This window comes from Dreissena polymorpha, chromosome 7 (genome assembly GCF_020536995.1).
Source record: "Dreissena polymorpha isolate Duluth1 chromosome 7, UMN_Dpol_1.0, whole genome shotgun sequence".
In the NCBI taxonomy this organism is placed as follows: Eukaryota; Metazoa; Mollusca; class Bivalvia; order Myida; family Dreissenidae; genus Dreissena; species Dreissena polymorpha.
In genome coordinates, this window is record NC_068361.1 from 85,290,056 (window position 1) to 85,307,817 (window position 17,762).

At 37.2% G+C, this 17,762-nt stretch overlaps 2 protein-coding genes across 5 annotated transcripts in view; both read right to left on the reverse strand.

Annotated features, from left to right (window-relative positions):
• Positions 1-17,762, reverse strand: part of LOC127837572 (uncharacterized) — a 386,512-nt gene that overhangs the window by 342,553 nt on the left and 26,197 nt on the right. The window lies entirely within an intron of this gene.
• LOC127837564 (uncharacterized) overlaps positions 1-17,762 on the reverse strand; it is a 147,055-nt gene that overhangs the window by 7,362 nt on the left and 121,931 nt on the right. For all 3 annotated transcript variants that reach the window (XM_052364759.1, XM_052364758.1, XM_052364760.1), the window contains one exon: positions 354-444. In XM_052364759.1, coding sequence (XP_052220719.1) covers positions 354-444 — 91 coding nt within the window. The remainder of the gene's footprint in view (positions 1-353; positions 445-17,762) is intronic.

A 17,762-nucleotide genomic window follows, 5' to 3' on the forward strand; every position in this document is an offset into this window, starting at 1 on the left:
GTGACACAATCCGTAGTTATTCGGTCGTCAGAAGTGTTGTGTACGTGCAGGAGGCCCGACCAGAATAATTATTTTGTTATGCCAAGTAATCGGAAAAACTTTTCCTGATAAAATGTCTTTGATAACATATATTAACGGAATACTTTAAAATGAAGCCACATAAATCGAATACATGGTTGGTGTTGATGGAAAAAAATTATCCGGTTCGGCCCGTCCTCTTTCCTTTTTCCAAGCATCACCGGTTGCACTTTCTCCGTCTCGGCACAAACCATGTATTCTCTATACCTAAAGCAATTTTCACATTCATACGTCATAATGCAATATCTTATGAAACACTGTCCTCCAAACCTTACCGATTACATAGTTGCGCAATTTCAAGAAGTAAGGCGGTATTTTCCTCCTGCACTTTCGTCTTATCTGGTCCGTCTTCCCTTGAATAAATATCTGACAAGAAAAAAACGAGCAGTAGGTAAATGTAATTTTTCATTTAAAGCGAGTTTTTAAGAAGTCTTCATTTACATCATCAGACTTTAGCAAATGAGCATTAAACATTATAGATAATAAGCATTAGATCCCATTCACACGCCATATAATATGCAGCACTTATCATATGCATTTGTTAATATTAATGCAATTGCAAGAAAGAGTAATATAGAGGTAAATTTAACATAAGAGATAAAGATGTATTTGATCTGCTATACGTTATTGTTGTTTATGTTAAAACGTGTATATTTTGAAAGCGACTATTTGATGTTATACCGGATACTAGTATCATTCGGTGGAATTTGATACACACACAACCATTACTATCGATTTCTTTTCAAAATTCAAACACGACACAACTTAAAAAGTCCCCACGCTTTCAAATGTGTTTTGTTTGTATGTTTCGATACACTTGTGGAATAATTAATCTACGCAGAATGTCGCACTTCATGGTAATATTTTAAAATAATGCCATGTTGGAAATAAAACACAGAAACCCTATCCATTTCCAAAATTTCTTGTATTACATTTTATTAATGAAAACATACATTTTACAATCATACAAACTAGCATAGAGATTTGACAATTTAAGCTCTAACAAGGGCTGTTTGTAAAACATGCATGCCCCCCTATATGGGCTATAAGTTGTAGTAGCAGCCATTGTGTGAATACGTTTTTGGTGGTGGTGGTGGTGGTGGTGGTGGTAGTGGTAGTAGTAGTAGTAGTAGAAGTAGTAGTAGTAGTAGTAGTAGTAGTAGTAGTAGTAGTAGTAGTAGTAGTAGTAGTAGAGTATTAGTAGTAGTAGTAGTAGTAGTAGTAGTAGTAGTAGTAGTAGTAGTAGTAGTAGTAGTAGTAGTAGAAGTAGTAGTAGTAATAGAGTAGTAGTAGTAGAAGGTGGTGGTGGTGGTAGCAGAAGAAATAGTAGTAGTAGTAGTAGTAGTAGTAGTAGTAGTAGTAGTAGTAGTAGTAGTAGTAGTAGAAGTAGTAGTAGTAGTAGTAGTAGTAGTAGTAGTAGTAGTAGTAGTAGTAGTAGTAGTAGCAGTAGTAGTAGTAGTAGTAGAAGTAGTAGAAGTAATAGTAGTAGTAGTAGTAGTAGTAGTAGTAGTAGTAGAAGTAGTAGTAGTAGTATAGTAGTAGTAGTAGTAGTAGTAGTAGTAGTAGTAGTAGTAGTAGTAGTAGTAGAAGTAGTAGTAGTAGTAGTAGTAGTATGGGTAGTAGTAGAAGAAGTAGTAGTAGTAGTAGTAGTAGCAGCAGCAGCAGCAGCAGCAGCAGCAGTAGTAGCAGTACTAGTTGTAGTAGTAGTAGAAGTAGTAGTTGTAGTAGTAGTAGTAGTAGTAGTAGTAGTAGTATGCATTACAAAAATGCAGTTAGCCTTACATTTGGTAAAATTTAAATATATTACAAGGGAGGCAAATCTGTAACAATAAATTTAAACTTATTGCATTTGTTTCCCCTGTAGTGTATTACCTCCCCTGTCCTGCTTATATTTATATTAATCAACAAAATTAAACATTAATACAATATTTAATATACAAAATGTACAAAAAATCTCATATTCTGATAATATTTTTACTGATCCACTGTATTTTACTAAAAGGATGATGTTTCATTGGACTGATAATTATAGATTTAGGATTACAGACCAGTTGCTTCAGTAATATTGTTCAGAGTGTGCCCTGTTGGCCGCGTATGCATTCTTTAATTATCATTCAAAAAACCACTTTACTTTTTCGAGTCACCGTGACCTTGACCTTTGACCTAGTGACCTCAAAATCAATAGGGGTCATCTGCGAGTCATGATCAATGTACCTATGAAGTTTCAAGATCCTAGGCCCAAGCGTTCTTGAGTTATCGTATGACAACCACCTGGTGGACAGACCGACCGACAGACCGACCGACAGATCGACCGACAGACCGACATGAGCAAAGCAATATACCCCCTCTTCTTCGAAGGGGGGCATAACAAATGTAACTGATATCAATATTGTTTCAGAATATTATGTATTGGAGAGAATGAAAATGTAGGTGGTCTACCTCCTAAATTTCAACAACATTGACACAACAGCTAATAGGCCCCTAGCGCCTTCATTGAAAGTATCATTGGCTCGTTAAATAATGCATTCCCCAAACGAGGTAGAGCCAGAGATTAGCAGCCGTGTGTAGGCACTTATAATCGTATCATATATATATATACCTCAGCCTAGCATACATTTTAATGTCATAATATGAACTTATTCTACAATTTTAAACGCAGCTTACCGTCAATACCGACGCCCGCCATTGTATTGCGTCGCTATCTTCAGTAAGATTACTTTAAATACACAGTTTATTGAAATTCGACGTGTCCCATATATTATCGATCTATATATAGATAAGTGGCTGCAATACACTAAATTCTACTTTGTTTACGTTACTTTAACTTTCGATTTCAAATGTTCTTGAAAACCTCATAACCATCGTCCATATAGATACGGTAATCAAATATTACCGATGGAAAAATGTCGTTCCATATAGGCAGGCATCCATTTAGCGTTGATTTTATTTGTGTAATTTACACCGATGTGTGGTGAGTTCACTATGTTTAATGTGACGATTTTTTTCCTCACTTGAATAAATATTTAATATGGCTCTTCAACTTTGTATCAGACACAGTTTACACATTCCAGTTATTTCATTTTTTTTATATTTGGATATGATGACACTGTGCGTTTGTGCTTCTATGAAAAGTATTTCTATCTTTTTGTGAATCTCAAAAATCTCCGAATCTCCGTTATTTATTGTAATATTTTTTGCAACAATATGCCGTTTAACTTATAGAGCAAGAAATGGTGTAGTTTTACATGCCAATAATGTAATGCAATATTGCTATATATTAAGATGCAATTTAGTTGCACAGTTGACGTTCGTTAAACTGTAGTAAGAGTGCAGTCGACGTAATCACGTATGTGTAGTGAATGTTCTTGCGTTTTTACCTCAACTTTTTACATAGAAGATGCGAACACATATATAAGTTAATAAGTTATATGTTTTCTTTTCCTGTTAAAGGGATATCGAAACTCAAACTGTTAAGCATATTTTAAAGGGACTACATCATTTAAAAGAGTTCCAAGATTGCACCATCTTTTTTATCTGAATTTTACACACACAAATTATAAAATAATATATAGCAAGGCATGCAATTAGCTAAATAAAGTAGTAAATGGTATATGCATTCTGAGATATATACAAAATATTTCTTATATAATCTAGGCCTGTTGTTTGGTCTGTTTTATGTTTACGTGTTTACGTTATCAAGTATAATATTAAAGTTTCCATTGGTTGGACTGGAGTATTGACCAAGCATGATATCGCAGTTGGTTAAAACGATGTGTACTATCATTTCCTTGTATGGCTTCAAAGTCATGAGATCGATATCATTTTTGTGACACTTTGCTATTTTATTTTTATCAAATATATTTGTTTGCAATAAATGTATATATTATTTACTTACTGAATACGTTTCATTTACGGGATTTTATATACATGAATATAATAAATGGAAAATTAGTCAATCGGTCAAGAATCCCCGTTAAAAAGGGCACTTGTGCGATTTGAAGTACCAATTATGTGAAATAATTATTTCGAATTTGCAAAATGTTAAATTGGGGTGGATTTCACATATTATTTGACATTAGTGGTCCGACATAAGTTATTATGAATACATGTTTGTTTAAAGTACTGGCATTTTTCGGTAATTGTTGGAGCTAAATTATGTAATACATGTTATCTACATAATAAGTACGGCGTTATTAAATTATGCCCCCGTTCGAAGAAGAGGGGGTATATTGCTTTGCACATGTCGGTCTGTCGGTCGGTCTGTCGGTCGGTCTGTCGGTCCGTCCACCAGGTGGTTTCCGGATGATAACTCAAGAACGCTTGGGGCTAGGATCATGAAACTTCATAGGTACATTGATCATGACTCGCAGATTACCCCTATGGATTTTGAGGTCACTAGGTCAAAGGTCAATGTCACGGTGACCCGAAATAGTAAAATGGTTTTCGGATGATAACTCAAGAACGCATACGCCTAGGATCATGAAACTTCATAGGTAAGTTGATCATGACTCTCAGATGACCCCTATTGATTTTGAGGTCACTAGGTCAAAGGTCAAGGTCACGGTGACCCGAAATAGTAAAATGGTTTCCGGATGATAACTCAAGAACGCATACGCCTAGGATCATGAAACTTCATCGTTAGATAGATCATGACTCGCAGATGACCCCTATAGATTTTGAGGTCACTAGGTCAAAGGTCAAGGTCACGGTGACCCGAATTAGTAAAAGTGTTTCCGGATGATAACTCAAGAATGCATACGCCTAGGATCATGAAACTTCATAGGTACATTGATCATGACTCGCAGATGACCCCTATTGATTTTGAGATCACTAGGTCAAAGGTCAAGGTCACGGTGACCCGAAATAGTAAAATGATTTTCGGATGATAACTCAAGAACGCATACTCCTAGGATTATGAAACTTCATAGGTAGATTGATCATGACTTGCAGATGACCCCTATTGATTTTGAGGTCACTAGGTCAAAGGTCAAGGTCACGGTGACCCGAAATAATAAAATGGTTTTCGGATGATAACTCAAGAACGCATATGCCTAGGATCATGAAACTTCATGGGTAGATTGATCATGACTTGCAGATGACCCCTTTTGACTTTGAGGTCACTAGGTCAAAGGTTAAGGTCACGGTGACCCAAAATAGTTAAATGTTTTCCGGATGATAACTCAAGAACGCTTACGCCAAGGATCATGAAACTTCATAGGTACATTGATCATGACTCGCAGATGACCCTTATTGATTTCAGGTCAAAGGTCAAGGTCACGGCCACCCGAAACAGTAAAATTGCTTCCGGATAATAACTCAAGAACGCTTTTGCCTAGGATCATGACACTTCATAGGTACATTTATCATGACTCGCAGATGATTTTCAGGTCACTAGGTCAAAGGTCAAGGTCACAGTGACAAAAAACGTACTCACACAATGGCTGCCACTATAACGGACAGCCCATATGGGGGCATGCATGTTTTACAAACAGCCCTTGTTTTAGTAATGTAGATGGCAATTTAATGCAATTAACGAGCGCAAAAATTACCTTATTATAATTTTACTTTTAGCTAGAACATTACCGTCAGGGATATAATAAATCGTTACGTTGGTTCGGTTGTACTGTGCAATATAAATAAAACGTGGGATTGTTTTAGTTTAATTTGTTTATGTGTACCGTTAACGTATCGGCGTAAAGAGTGCGCATATTGTGGCGTTATACACAGATTAGGTCAGTTATATTGTTAAATATTCCCTAATTACTAGTTTGTTCAACAATAAATAAACACTCAAAGGTATTTACAATTAGAAAATTTCATTTGCATTCGTGCATAAAAACACATCAATTATTAAGATGTTTGTGTGCACGCATATTTTTTTGCATGTTGTTTTCATTGAAGGTACGTCAACAACCCGCAAGATATCCAGCATTTATGCAAAGCTTCAATTATTGCTGTCTTTCCGCTTATCAGCTACACGCATGGTGATGACAGCGATGGCAGCATCCATAGACTCGATTGTGTGTGAAAACATATGAGCCGCGCTCTGAGAAAACATGAAGTGCGTAATGTAAGTGCGTAAAGTGCAGTCCGCACAGGATAATCAATGATAACACTTAATGCTTTTATGGAATATTTCGTTTAAAAGAAAGTCCATTCTTGACAAAAGAGCCAGTTTAAGCCGAAAGTTTCTTATTAACATGTGAGGACAAATCGCTCTAATCTGGGACGAAAATTTAAACACGTGCATTATGTAGTGTTGTGTGTAAATGAATAGTTGAATGTAACCTGTGGTGTTTTGTAGGACTAGGAGTTTTGGTAATGAACGCTTTCTGAGTAGCATGGTCTTGTTGTCTTTAAACCCGTAATTGGCCATTTATAACGTGCTTGTACGAGCTACAACACTAAACTGGCGACGAGGATGGCCAACCTTCCTCCATTTCCTTCGTTCAACATCCATGACAGCGGCGACACGTCAAATTCTTCGTCAAATTCAGCCGGCGTACGGTGGCGTAAGTGGACGGAAAAATTAGACAATTTAATCTGTGCACTGGACATTGATATTGACAAGCGCAAAAAGGCTCTCCTTCTGCATTACTGTGGCGAAGAGTGTTTCGACATATATGACTCGTTCACTGATGAACAAAAAGGGGTAGGTTCTACTAAAACTGTACAGAATGAAAACGGTGATAACATAGAAACCCCTGACGAATATGGAAAATTGTGTTCCTCATTCAAAAACTATTTCACTCCGAAACAGAATCTTACCTACGAAATCTATAAGTTTAGGCAGTCGAAACAAGAATCTGGTGAGTCGATCGACACCTTTTACACAAGGCTAAGAACCCTTGCAGCGACATGTGAATTTCACAACAAGGACACTGAGATCCTTAACCAAGTTATACAAGGATGCACGTCTACACGCATCAGACGTCGAGCTCTGCGAGATAACTTTACTCTTGACAGACTTATTGAAGAGGCTCGCGCATTGGAGGTTTCCGAGGTTAGAGCGTCTGACATGGAGGGACGGCAAGCAGCTAACGCTAACGCTATCCACACTATCCCTGGTGGTTCGCGTGGTCGTGGTGTATCTTCGCGTGGTCGTGGTGTGTCTTCGCGTGGTCGTGGTGTGTCTTCGAGTGGTCGTAGTGTATCTTCACGAGGTCGTGGTTCCTACAACAACCCATCCCAGGCATCAAGAACTGGCACTGACTGTCGTAACTGTGGTGGCAAACATGTAGACCGGAAGTGTCCGGCATTTGGGAAGAAGTGTCATCATTGTGGCAAATTAAATCATTTTCAAACAGTTTGCAGATCAAGATTACAACATGTGAACTATACAGAAGCCAGTACTTCAGAAGCTACACAAAATAGTTCTAGTGATGAATCTGTATTTAACCTTTGTTGTACAAATTCTAGCATACCCTCTGTTTGTGTTAATATTTTTAACAGTGATGTTAAATTTTTGATTGATACTGGTTCTAGTGTAAATATAATGAATGAAAATATTTACAATAACATGGGCAGCAAACCTTCTCTTCAACAGCCTGTACCATTGATTTTTGCATACGGTGCATCTCAACCTTTAGATGTTAAGGGTTATTTTAGAACAACCATCAATTATAAGGGTAAAACAGTTACTGCTGACATGTATGTTGTAGGTAACACTGACTCTAGGCAGTCCAGCTGTCTCATTGGGGCCAAAACTGCTCAAGCTCTGGATATTGTTCAGTTTGCATTTTCTTCGTTTGCAGCTTCAAGTTCTATTCCAGATCAGTACCCTTCTCTGTTTGATGGCAAGATGGGCAAGATAGAGGGCATCTCTGTGAAACTGCACATTGATCATGATGTTCCCCCAGTGACACAGCGTCATAGGCGAATTCCATTCCATGTACGCAAAGATGTTGAGGCTGAACTCAAGCGTCTTGAAGACCTTGATGTTATTGAGCCTATTTCAGGTCCCACACCCTGGGTAAGCCCCGTTGTAGTTGTCCCCAAAAAGTCAAAAGGTGTTCATGTTTGCATTGACATGCGTGAGGCTAACAAGGCTATCTCTAGGGAGAAACACCCTATGCCAACTGTGGAAGAACTTATGTCAGATTTGAATAGTTCTACAGTATTCAGCAAACTTGATCTGTCCAACGCATATCACCAACTTGAACTTGATGAGTCCAGCAGATACATCACTACTTTTGTCACTCATGTTGGTTTACGGCGCTACAAACGTCTATTGTTTGGTGTGAATGCTGCATCTGAAATTTTCCAGAAGACGGTTGCAGACCTCCTTGCTGACATCCCTGGTGCAAAGAACTTGGCAGACGACATCATTATTCATGGTAAATCTCAGTCAGATCATGATCGAGCACTTAGCCTTACATTGGAGCGACTGAACAGATGTGGTGCCAAACTCAACAGAGATAAATGTGTTTTTTCTGTAAACAAAATCTCTTTCTTTGGCCATGTTTTCAGCGATACAGGTGTTTCGGCTGATCCAGAAAAAATTAAGGCTATTGTAGGTCACTCAGCTCCTCAAAACCCAGCTGAAGTAAGATCTTTCCTTGGCATGACGCAGTATGTTTCTCGATACATACCTCACTATACAACCATGACTGAGCCACTCAGACGTCTCACTAGGCAAGATGTTCCTTGGGATTGGTCAAGTGATGCCCAAAATGCTTTTGATAGTTTGCGATCTGCTCTGTCTAGTACTAAGGTGATGGCTTACTTTGACCAGAACAAGTCAACTGAGGTTCTCGTTGATGCATCCCCTGTTGGAGTCGGAGCGATTCTCACTCAGGAAGGTAGAGTTATATGTTACGGAAGCCGTGCACTCACAGACGTGGAACAGCGATATTCACAAACAGATCGTGAGATGTTAGCTGTTGTTTATGGTGTTGAGCACTTCCATCTGTATCTCTTTGCTTCTGAATTCAAGGTGATCACAGATCACAAACCCCTTCTAGGTCTTGTGAACAGTCGTAAACCTGCTTCTGCGCGCATTGAGAGATGGCGTCTTCGGTTGATGCCGTATCAGTTCACACTCGAGTATCGTCCAGGTAAAGATGACCTGAATCCTGCTGACTATATGAGCAGGCACCCATTCACGAAGCCAAAACGTGATAATGCAGCTGAGGCTCATGTTGCTTTCATTGTCCAGAAGGCAGTACCGAAAGCTATGTCCTTACAGGAGATTCAAACCGCAACCAGAGAGGATGCTACACTGCAGAAAGTTATGACAGCCATTCAGTCCGGCAACTGGTCTCACTCCGATTGTACGTCCTTTGTCAGGTTTCGAGATGAGTTTTCGATAGTAGATGGTGTTATTTTGCGTGACCACCGCATTGTTGTTCCCACTTCCTTGCAGCAGCATGTTGTCGAAATTGCTCACCATACCCACCAAGGCATGGTTAAGACAAAGCAACTAGTTAGGGAGAAGGTGTGGTTCCCCGGCATTGATAAGATGGTTGAGGATGCGGTTAGATCATGTATCCCATGTCAGGCTTCATATCCCGGTCCAAACAAACGAGAACCTATCTGTCCTACAAAGCTTCCTTCTAAGCCATGGGAAGAAGTTGCTGTTGACTTTGCAGGTCCTTTCCCATCTGGCCAATACTTGCTTGTTGTAATGGATGAACACAGCCGGTTCCCAGAAGTGGAGATTGTTTATTCGACAGCTGCCAGAGTTGTTATACCTAGATTGAAGTCTATCTTTGCTCGACAAGGATTTCCCTCTGTCCTGAAGTCAGACAACGGTCCTCCATTTCAGGGACAGGAATTTGCAGAGTTTGCTTCTACCTGTGGGTTCAAACACCGAAGAATTACTCCTCTTTGGCCTGAGGCCAACGGAACTGTAGAAAGGTTTATGGCCACACTTAACAAGTTTGTTAGGGCTGCAGTTGCTGCGAACCGTGATTGGAGAGATGAACTTCATGATTTTCTCATGCACTATAGAGCAACTCCCCATACATCCACTCAGATATCCCCCTTTGAAGCCCTTGTTGGGAGAAAGATGAGTATGGGACTACCTGAAATCTCAAAGCCTGTCTATCCTGTTTCTGTCTCTACTCGTTTGGCGATAAATGATGCAAACAGTAAGCAAAAGATGAAACAGTATGCAGACAGCAGACGTCACACAAGTCCGTGTACATTGATAGCAGGTGACCAGGTGCTGGTCAAACAGCGTAAGGTTGACAAACTAACACCTCCATATAACCCTGACCCTTACACAGTCAAAGAGAGACGTGGAAGCATGGTTATCGCTGATAGGAATGGTCATACCATTACTCGCAATTCCTCACATTTCAGACCTGTTAATGCTAGTATTCCTGATCCTGATCCTGATCCTGAGGGTGAACCTGAAAGCATTGTTGAATGTCCAGTCCCTCAGTTACCTGACCTTGGTTCGAGTCAATCTGATTTGTCTCCTACAATGACTCCTATTCCCTTGCGCAGAAATCCACCTAGAGCAGCGGGAATGCCTAAGAGACTCTGTGATTTTGAACTGACATAGGTTAGCAGTGTCTGTTTTATTCAAGATCATGGTATTTGAAAAACCATTGGAAGTTTTGAGATAAGTTTAATTTTTGTTTAAATTGTTAACATTGTTAAATGATTGTTTTATCAATGTAAAATAATAATCATTTTACGCCATGATCATTTATAGGCAATGACAAGCTATTAAACTTAAGACATTAGGATTAAGTTAATAACATTATATTGTTGTATAATAATTAAACAAAGTATCAAAAGGATTTCCCATTAAGCATATGGCTGCTAATGTTTATTGTCTAGTCAAGTAATCTTTGATTATATGCCTGAACCATGAGTGTATGTTGAATGTGAGTTGTTTATTATTACCATTATGACTTACCTCCCACATAAATACTTATGCTTTGAACAATTGTGTGAAACTTTAGATTTCCTTGATATGTTTAAGTAAAGAAACTTTTATCAGAGTTATTATGAGAGTGGAGATTTGATTAATCTATAAGGACTGTGAAGTTTTGTGTTTTATTTACATGGACATTGAAACAAATTACTTTGATTACTTATTCTTTTAAAATGTTGCTCAGTAATTTGTTTAATTTAACTTTATGCAGTTTTTCTTTAAAGGTGGGGAGGAATGTAGTGTTGTGTGTAAATGAATAGTTGAATGTAACCTGTGGTGTTTTGTAGGACTAGGAGTTTTGGTAATGAACGCTTTCTGAGTAGCATGGTCTTGTTGTCTTTAAACCCGTAATTGGCCATTTATAACGTGCTTGTACGAGCTACAACACTAAACATTAGACCACGCCAGAGCGCGGCTCATATAAGTTTCGCCATGTCTGCAGTAGTCATCAACTTATAGAAAACGAAGCTGGATTTACTTTCATGGTGTTTTTCAATATAAATTAATGAATTTAAATATGAATTAATTCTTATTAAAAATCTAAGATTTATATTAAAAACAGCCTTTAAAATGTCCATACAAATTATATAAATTAAAAATCATACAATACCTTATATTATAATTTATTTGAAATAGTTCTACCATATTTAATGTAATCTAAGCAAATTAAGAACTATCGGGGAACATTAATTTTTAAATGCCGCTCAGTTTCCAGCTATATCGGCAATGAAGTGATTGACGTTTATTTCGTATTAATATTCGCTCTTTATATCGACTTTACGCACAAAATTAAAGCTCCCGCTTAGAAAATTCGTAGCGAATGAAGTCGAGACATAAAGCGAATATTTACACGAAATACATGCTACCGGTAATCAGTCTCCTTCTGATATGGATAGAACGTGAGCGGCATTTAAAAATTAAATAAAAGTAATAAAGGTACGTATAACATCTTGGAAAACCCTGTATCGACACGGACGTCTTGATCATCATGTTATTATCCCTCTGGGTGGAGCATGCGTATAGATCAATTCACGCGTGACGTCATGTGCACCTGCGTGTTTACATCCGGGCTACTCTGGTAGCCAACAAGTTGTTGTACTGTACTAAACAACTAAGGCGGAAACCAAACAATAAATATATCGATTCCATGCACACAACATATAATTACTAAACAAAATGGTATGTGTCTTGGAAAAAATAACACTTTGACTCATTCAAGAAATTAATTAAAATAAATTAAATGGTTTTGATTTGATTGTTTGCATCAGTCTTCAAAGCGTTTAAGACTTTGTATTCCGGTGTTAACTTGCCCTTTTGTTCACCTCTTGTGCAAACCGATTATCTCTTTTTGATCAGATATTGTCAAGACATTACTAAAACAAAGTGTATTTCGCCACAGGTGGCATCCTTTTCGTGTTTTTTTCACGAACATTTTGTAATTTTAACCCGTTAAGCCACATTATATTCCTTTGACATGAATTAGCGCATTTGGTGCATTTAAGAATTAATTAGGCACTTTAAATGATTTTATATATTTTATCTTTCATGAAAATTCAAAAATTCATGCTACGTACTCAAAGATTCAACATAATATGTTTTATAATTTATTTATGTATTTATATGAGTGTATGTTTTAAGGCAGTGGCACTATATGTGATTAGTCTGCGTCGAGTATAAAAATCCTTTTCTCCGCAATTTTAGTGGCATAGAGTCCTTTTTGGCAGCAACACCCTGCCCCCCCCCCCATTACTGAAAACTTGATCCAGAATTGAAAATTGAATTATACGTCTAAATTTCGATGTAAATAAAATTAAATGGAAAAGAATGAATATCCACCGTTGTCCGGGCAATGCTTTTGACTGATACATTTTTGTTATTATAATGTTTACTGTTTATGAGTCAAACAAAAGCCATTTTAATGACATACATTTTTAATCGTATATAAATTAACCTATTTTATAAGGATAATTAACCGTTTCAATGAGCATTTACTAAATTCATTAATATAATGTTAAGAAATATAAAGATTACTTGATATTATTTATTATTGTGCTGTATACATTTTTTTGCACTAGCTTTTATTTTATTTTCACTCCACTGTTTCATGTTAAAAACTGAATTCAGTAAAAAATGGGGGTGATTGAATTAACATTTAAACGTAGTATGTGTCTCTTTGTTTCTGAAATTGTAAACAATGCTGATCGGCAGAAACTTGAATAGATTTAAAATAAATACACAGAAAAGTTCTCTTTGTCTAAATTGTACGTATGGTGTACGTTATACTAGTAATGAGCTAGTGGTACGAGCATAGTGCTTTATGATTATTATTCGTTTTAGGTTGCGCGCAACTGCCCGTTGATTATATATCGATAGATGAAGCAATGAATGATGAACATGTGTTTGATGACGCCGACAACTTGAGGGTGGTTTATGTTCTTGATGTCGACTTCGATTCTTGCTTCGCAACCGTCACGCCAGTTGCAGCGGTTCAAGAACACGACTGCAACGGATTCAACACCTTTGATATGTGTATAAATACGTGTAAAAGACGACCGCACAATTGTGCACATCCTGGATTAAACTTTCCACCATGGAAATAATATCTGAAAAGGAAGAACTATGCTTTAAGTGGTTAAATTCTGGAATATAGTACGAATCGATCGTTAACTAGTTATATTTCTTTGCAACAGAGTCATATATGAATAAAAAATTGACCACGTGCACGGTCTTTTAGTGGACTAATAAATATGATGACCGTTGCAAGGATCTGTAATGAACATTATTTCGCTTAGTAAACTAATAGTTGTGTATACATAATATAACATAGACAGACACATTTAATGTGGACACATACACATAATACACAGAAATGGCAAATGAAAGGGAAATTAAGAGAAAGCACGTGGACAATTGAATCGCAAGAAAATAAATTATCATGTTTCACTTCTTTTTTTACTTTTTGCTCGTTCGTGTTTGTAGCTTATAGCTATTCCTTAACACATCGGACTTAACAAAATCAATGTTTAATAGTTATATGATGAACTTATATCTCTATAAGCGAAAAATAAAATCTTCCTATACGCTATCATGTCAGTTGTAACCACCAGCCACTATTTAAACATTTAAATATAATCTAGCATGACATTTCCGTTTCAGTCACAACCTCCGCACAGAGGTTTGACTGGAACAAGCATGGCTTGAACAAATCCCTGCCATCATAACCAACCACGTGATGATAGCTTAGCCACGCGGCAGAGCCAGAGCAAGGAACGACAACTATTTCTCACCCATCATTTTATGGAGATGTTTGAAGCGTGTTTGCAAATTAAAATATCTTAAAGAAAATTTTTATATTAAACTTTTTAATTTAATTAACTAATTTTTATCAAACGGATATGATGTTAACGTACTTAAAAACACGTGATTGTTGGTTTTCGATTCACTATATCTTTCTTCTCTTAAAATTTGGAATCCTTAATGGAATTATCATATTATACGTTTGATTATTAAATATTTATTCATCTAAGCTGGTTTTATTGGTAATTCAATTTTTCAGTACGGCCCCTTTAATATTTTTATTTTTTATTTTACAGTACTGCCCCTGGATTGTGTTCACGTCATCGTGTCTTCGCTTCTCAATTACGTCATACGATACTCTTTCACTGTTCCTGGCTACATTGATTTTTTGACGTCATCGCTTCAATATTGCTTCATACGACACACTTTCACTGTTTTAATCTATATGCATAAGTCATTTGGTTTATAGCGTTCAATTCTCATTATATTTTCTCTCTGACAGCCGTTTCTTGTTTGATTTATTTTTTAGCAGTCACATAAACAACCAATCTATGTAATATGGATCTTTTACACCCATTATTTCTGCTTCTTCCTGTATTTGCGCGATAATGATCTGAAATATTAACTGTATGATGCTATATTCTTTAATATTTTTCTATAAAGAAGGAATGTAGTGGACACGTGTTAGTCGATTCATTTCATCGTTCCTCAAAAAGTTGTAACTCTGTTGCTCTGGTCTCTTTCCTACCTGTATCTGTATCTGTATGGTACTCGAAACTAGCTCACTTATGAGCAAAACTTATCGAGGGTGTGGTGTGTGCCCTTTAATGTTAAAATGTTAGTAGCACGATTTAATTAGAACACTTTTGAATTGGTCACTTTTAGTACAAGTCAATACACTGTCTGGTAAAGAGTTCCAGTCCCGAATAGTACGCGGAATAGAAGAGTATTTATAAATGTCAGTGTTACCTGTTGCCAGTTTGATGGATTTAGAATTATGGTTACGTTGTCGGCGTTTGTTGACTTCTAGGAGATTGTCAGCGGGGACGGCCACCAGGTCGTAGATGATATTGTGAAAGAAAACCAATCGTTGGTCTCTACGTCGGTCCTTCAATGGTTGCCATTTCAGTTCTTTGAGCATTTCTGTTACGCTGCTCTTGCTTTTGTAGTTGTTACAGACAAAACGTGCAGCACGCCGTTGTACTCCTTCCAGTTTGTCAATGTCTTTTTGAAGATATGGATCACACACAATGCTTGCATAGTCCAAAAATGAACGTACTAGTGCTACGAATGCCTGCTCTTTGAAGTTTTTGTTGCTGTGTCTTCAGTTTCTCCTGATGAATCCAAGAATACTGCTTGCTCTGTTACAGACTTTATTAACATGTGTTGACCACTTTAAGTTTTCACTGATCTGGACTCCTAGATATGGATTATCTTCAACTTTTTTTAAGAAATGGTTGTTCAGAGAATAGTTAAATGTTGATGGTACACGTTGTCTATGCATTGACATGAGATAACACATTGTTTCGTTAAACCTCATTCCCCAGTTTTTTTACCATTTTTCAAGTGAATCTAAGTCCTTTTGTAAGTTGATATGATCTTCAAAAGAGTTTATTGGTCGATACAACAGACAATCGTCGGCGAAGAGACGTACTTGTGATGTTACACTTTTTGGTAGGTCGTTGATGTGGCACAAAAATAGTAGAGGACCGAGCACTGTACCCTGGGGCACTCCTGAGTCTACTGTGCATGTAGAAGAGGATTCACCTTCAACAATAACTTTTTGGCTTCTTTCCATTAAGAACGATTGGATCCATTTTAAGATGTTACCCTTTATTCCATAATTTTCAAGTTTGTATAGTAGTTTCCGATGTGGTACGGTATCAAACGCCTTACTAAAATCTAATATAACCATGTCTATTTGTTTCTTTTTGTCATACATTTTCATAATATCATCCATAGTAAGTATTAACTGACTTTCACAGGAATGTCCACTACGAAATCCGTGTTGAAGTGACGTTAGTATGTCATATCGCTCTAGATGATTTAAGATGTGTCGACACAAAATGTGTTCTAAAGTTTTACAGAAGACGCTTGTTAATGATACTGGGCGGTCATTACTAGCTTCATGACGAATGCCCTTTTTAAATATAGGTGTGACGTTTGCGTTTCTCCAGTCTGTTGGTAAGATGCCTGTAGATAGGCTTAACTGGAAGATATGGGTTACTGCAGGTGCAAGTTCCTCTGAGCAATGGCGGAGTACTTTATTCGGAATACTGTCCGGTCCACTAGCTTTATTTACAATCAGTGCTTTCAGAAGTTTTTCTACTCCAGGAATTGTTATGTTTAATTCTGTTATTTCAGGGTAACAAGGTTCACTTAACTCGGGGTTTCTTTCTTTTGGGTCTTCCTTGGTAAATACTGATTTGAATTGTTTGTTTAGAATTTCAGCCTTTGATTGACTGTCCTGATATAATTTTCCATTACTTTTTAGTGCTGATACACCCACATTGTCTGTGCGTTTTGATTTTATATATTTCCAAAAAGACTTATTGTTCCCATCTTCCATGGACTTTGATGGGGATTCATTCACGTAGGACCAGTGTGCATTCCTTAGTTCTTTCTGTAGTTTACTTTTATAAAGTTTAAATTGGTCCCAGTCTTCTGATGCCTGTGTTTGTTTAGCTTTTTGGTGTAGTTTATGTTTTTTCTTGATTCTATTTTTCATACTTGATGTAATCCAATGATGACTGTGTTTTTTAGATGTTAGTTTTGATGGTACGTTTTTATCAAGTGCACTGTTAATACCGTTTATTAAAGTGTTCCAGCATTTTTCTGGTGATGACATATTACACACTTGGGAAGATAATTCAGCCATGTTTGTTTGTATAATACTCCAATTTGCTTTCTTATAATTGTAGATTTTCCTTCTTTTAGGCTTGTTATATTTTGGCTTAATGTCGCAGTCTATGATCACTGTTTCATGGTCTGAGATACCAGGCGCTGTGTAACATGATTTAACTAGACTTGGGTGGGAAATAAAACAAAGGTCGAGATAATGATCATTTCTTGTTAAGTTCATTTGTACTTGTTCAAGACTGTGTTCTTCTGCAATGTCTAAGAGATAATGGTGTTGGTTAGCTTGGTTACATCCAGACTTTACCGCCAATGAATTCCAATCAATGTGTGGTAGGTTGAAATCTCCAGCCAAAATGATTATTTTGTCTTTACATTTTTGTTTAATTTTACATATCGAGTCATTTAGGTACTCTAAGGCACTGATATCTGCGCTTGGTGGTCGATAGTAGGAGCCCACTACAACATTTTTCACTTCTTTTTGAATTTCAGTCCAAATTATTTCGCACTCAGTGTTACTATCGTCTTGAGTTGTTATGAATACACCGCCTCCGTTTTGATTTCTGTCTTTACGATGGACATTTGTCTGGTAATTTTCAGGGAATATTTCAGAGTTTGTAATATCGTCTGACAACCACGATTC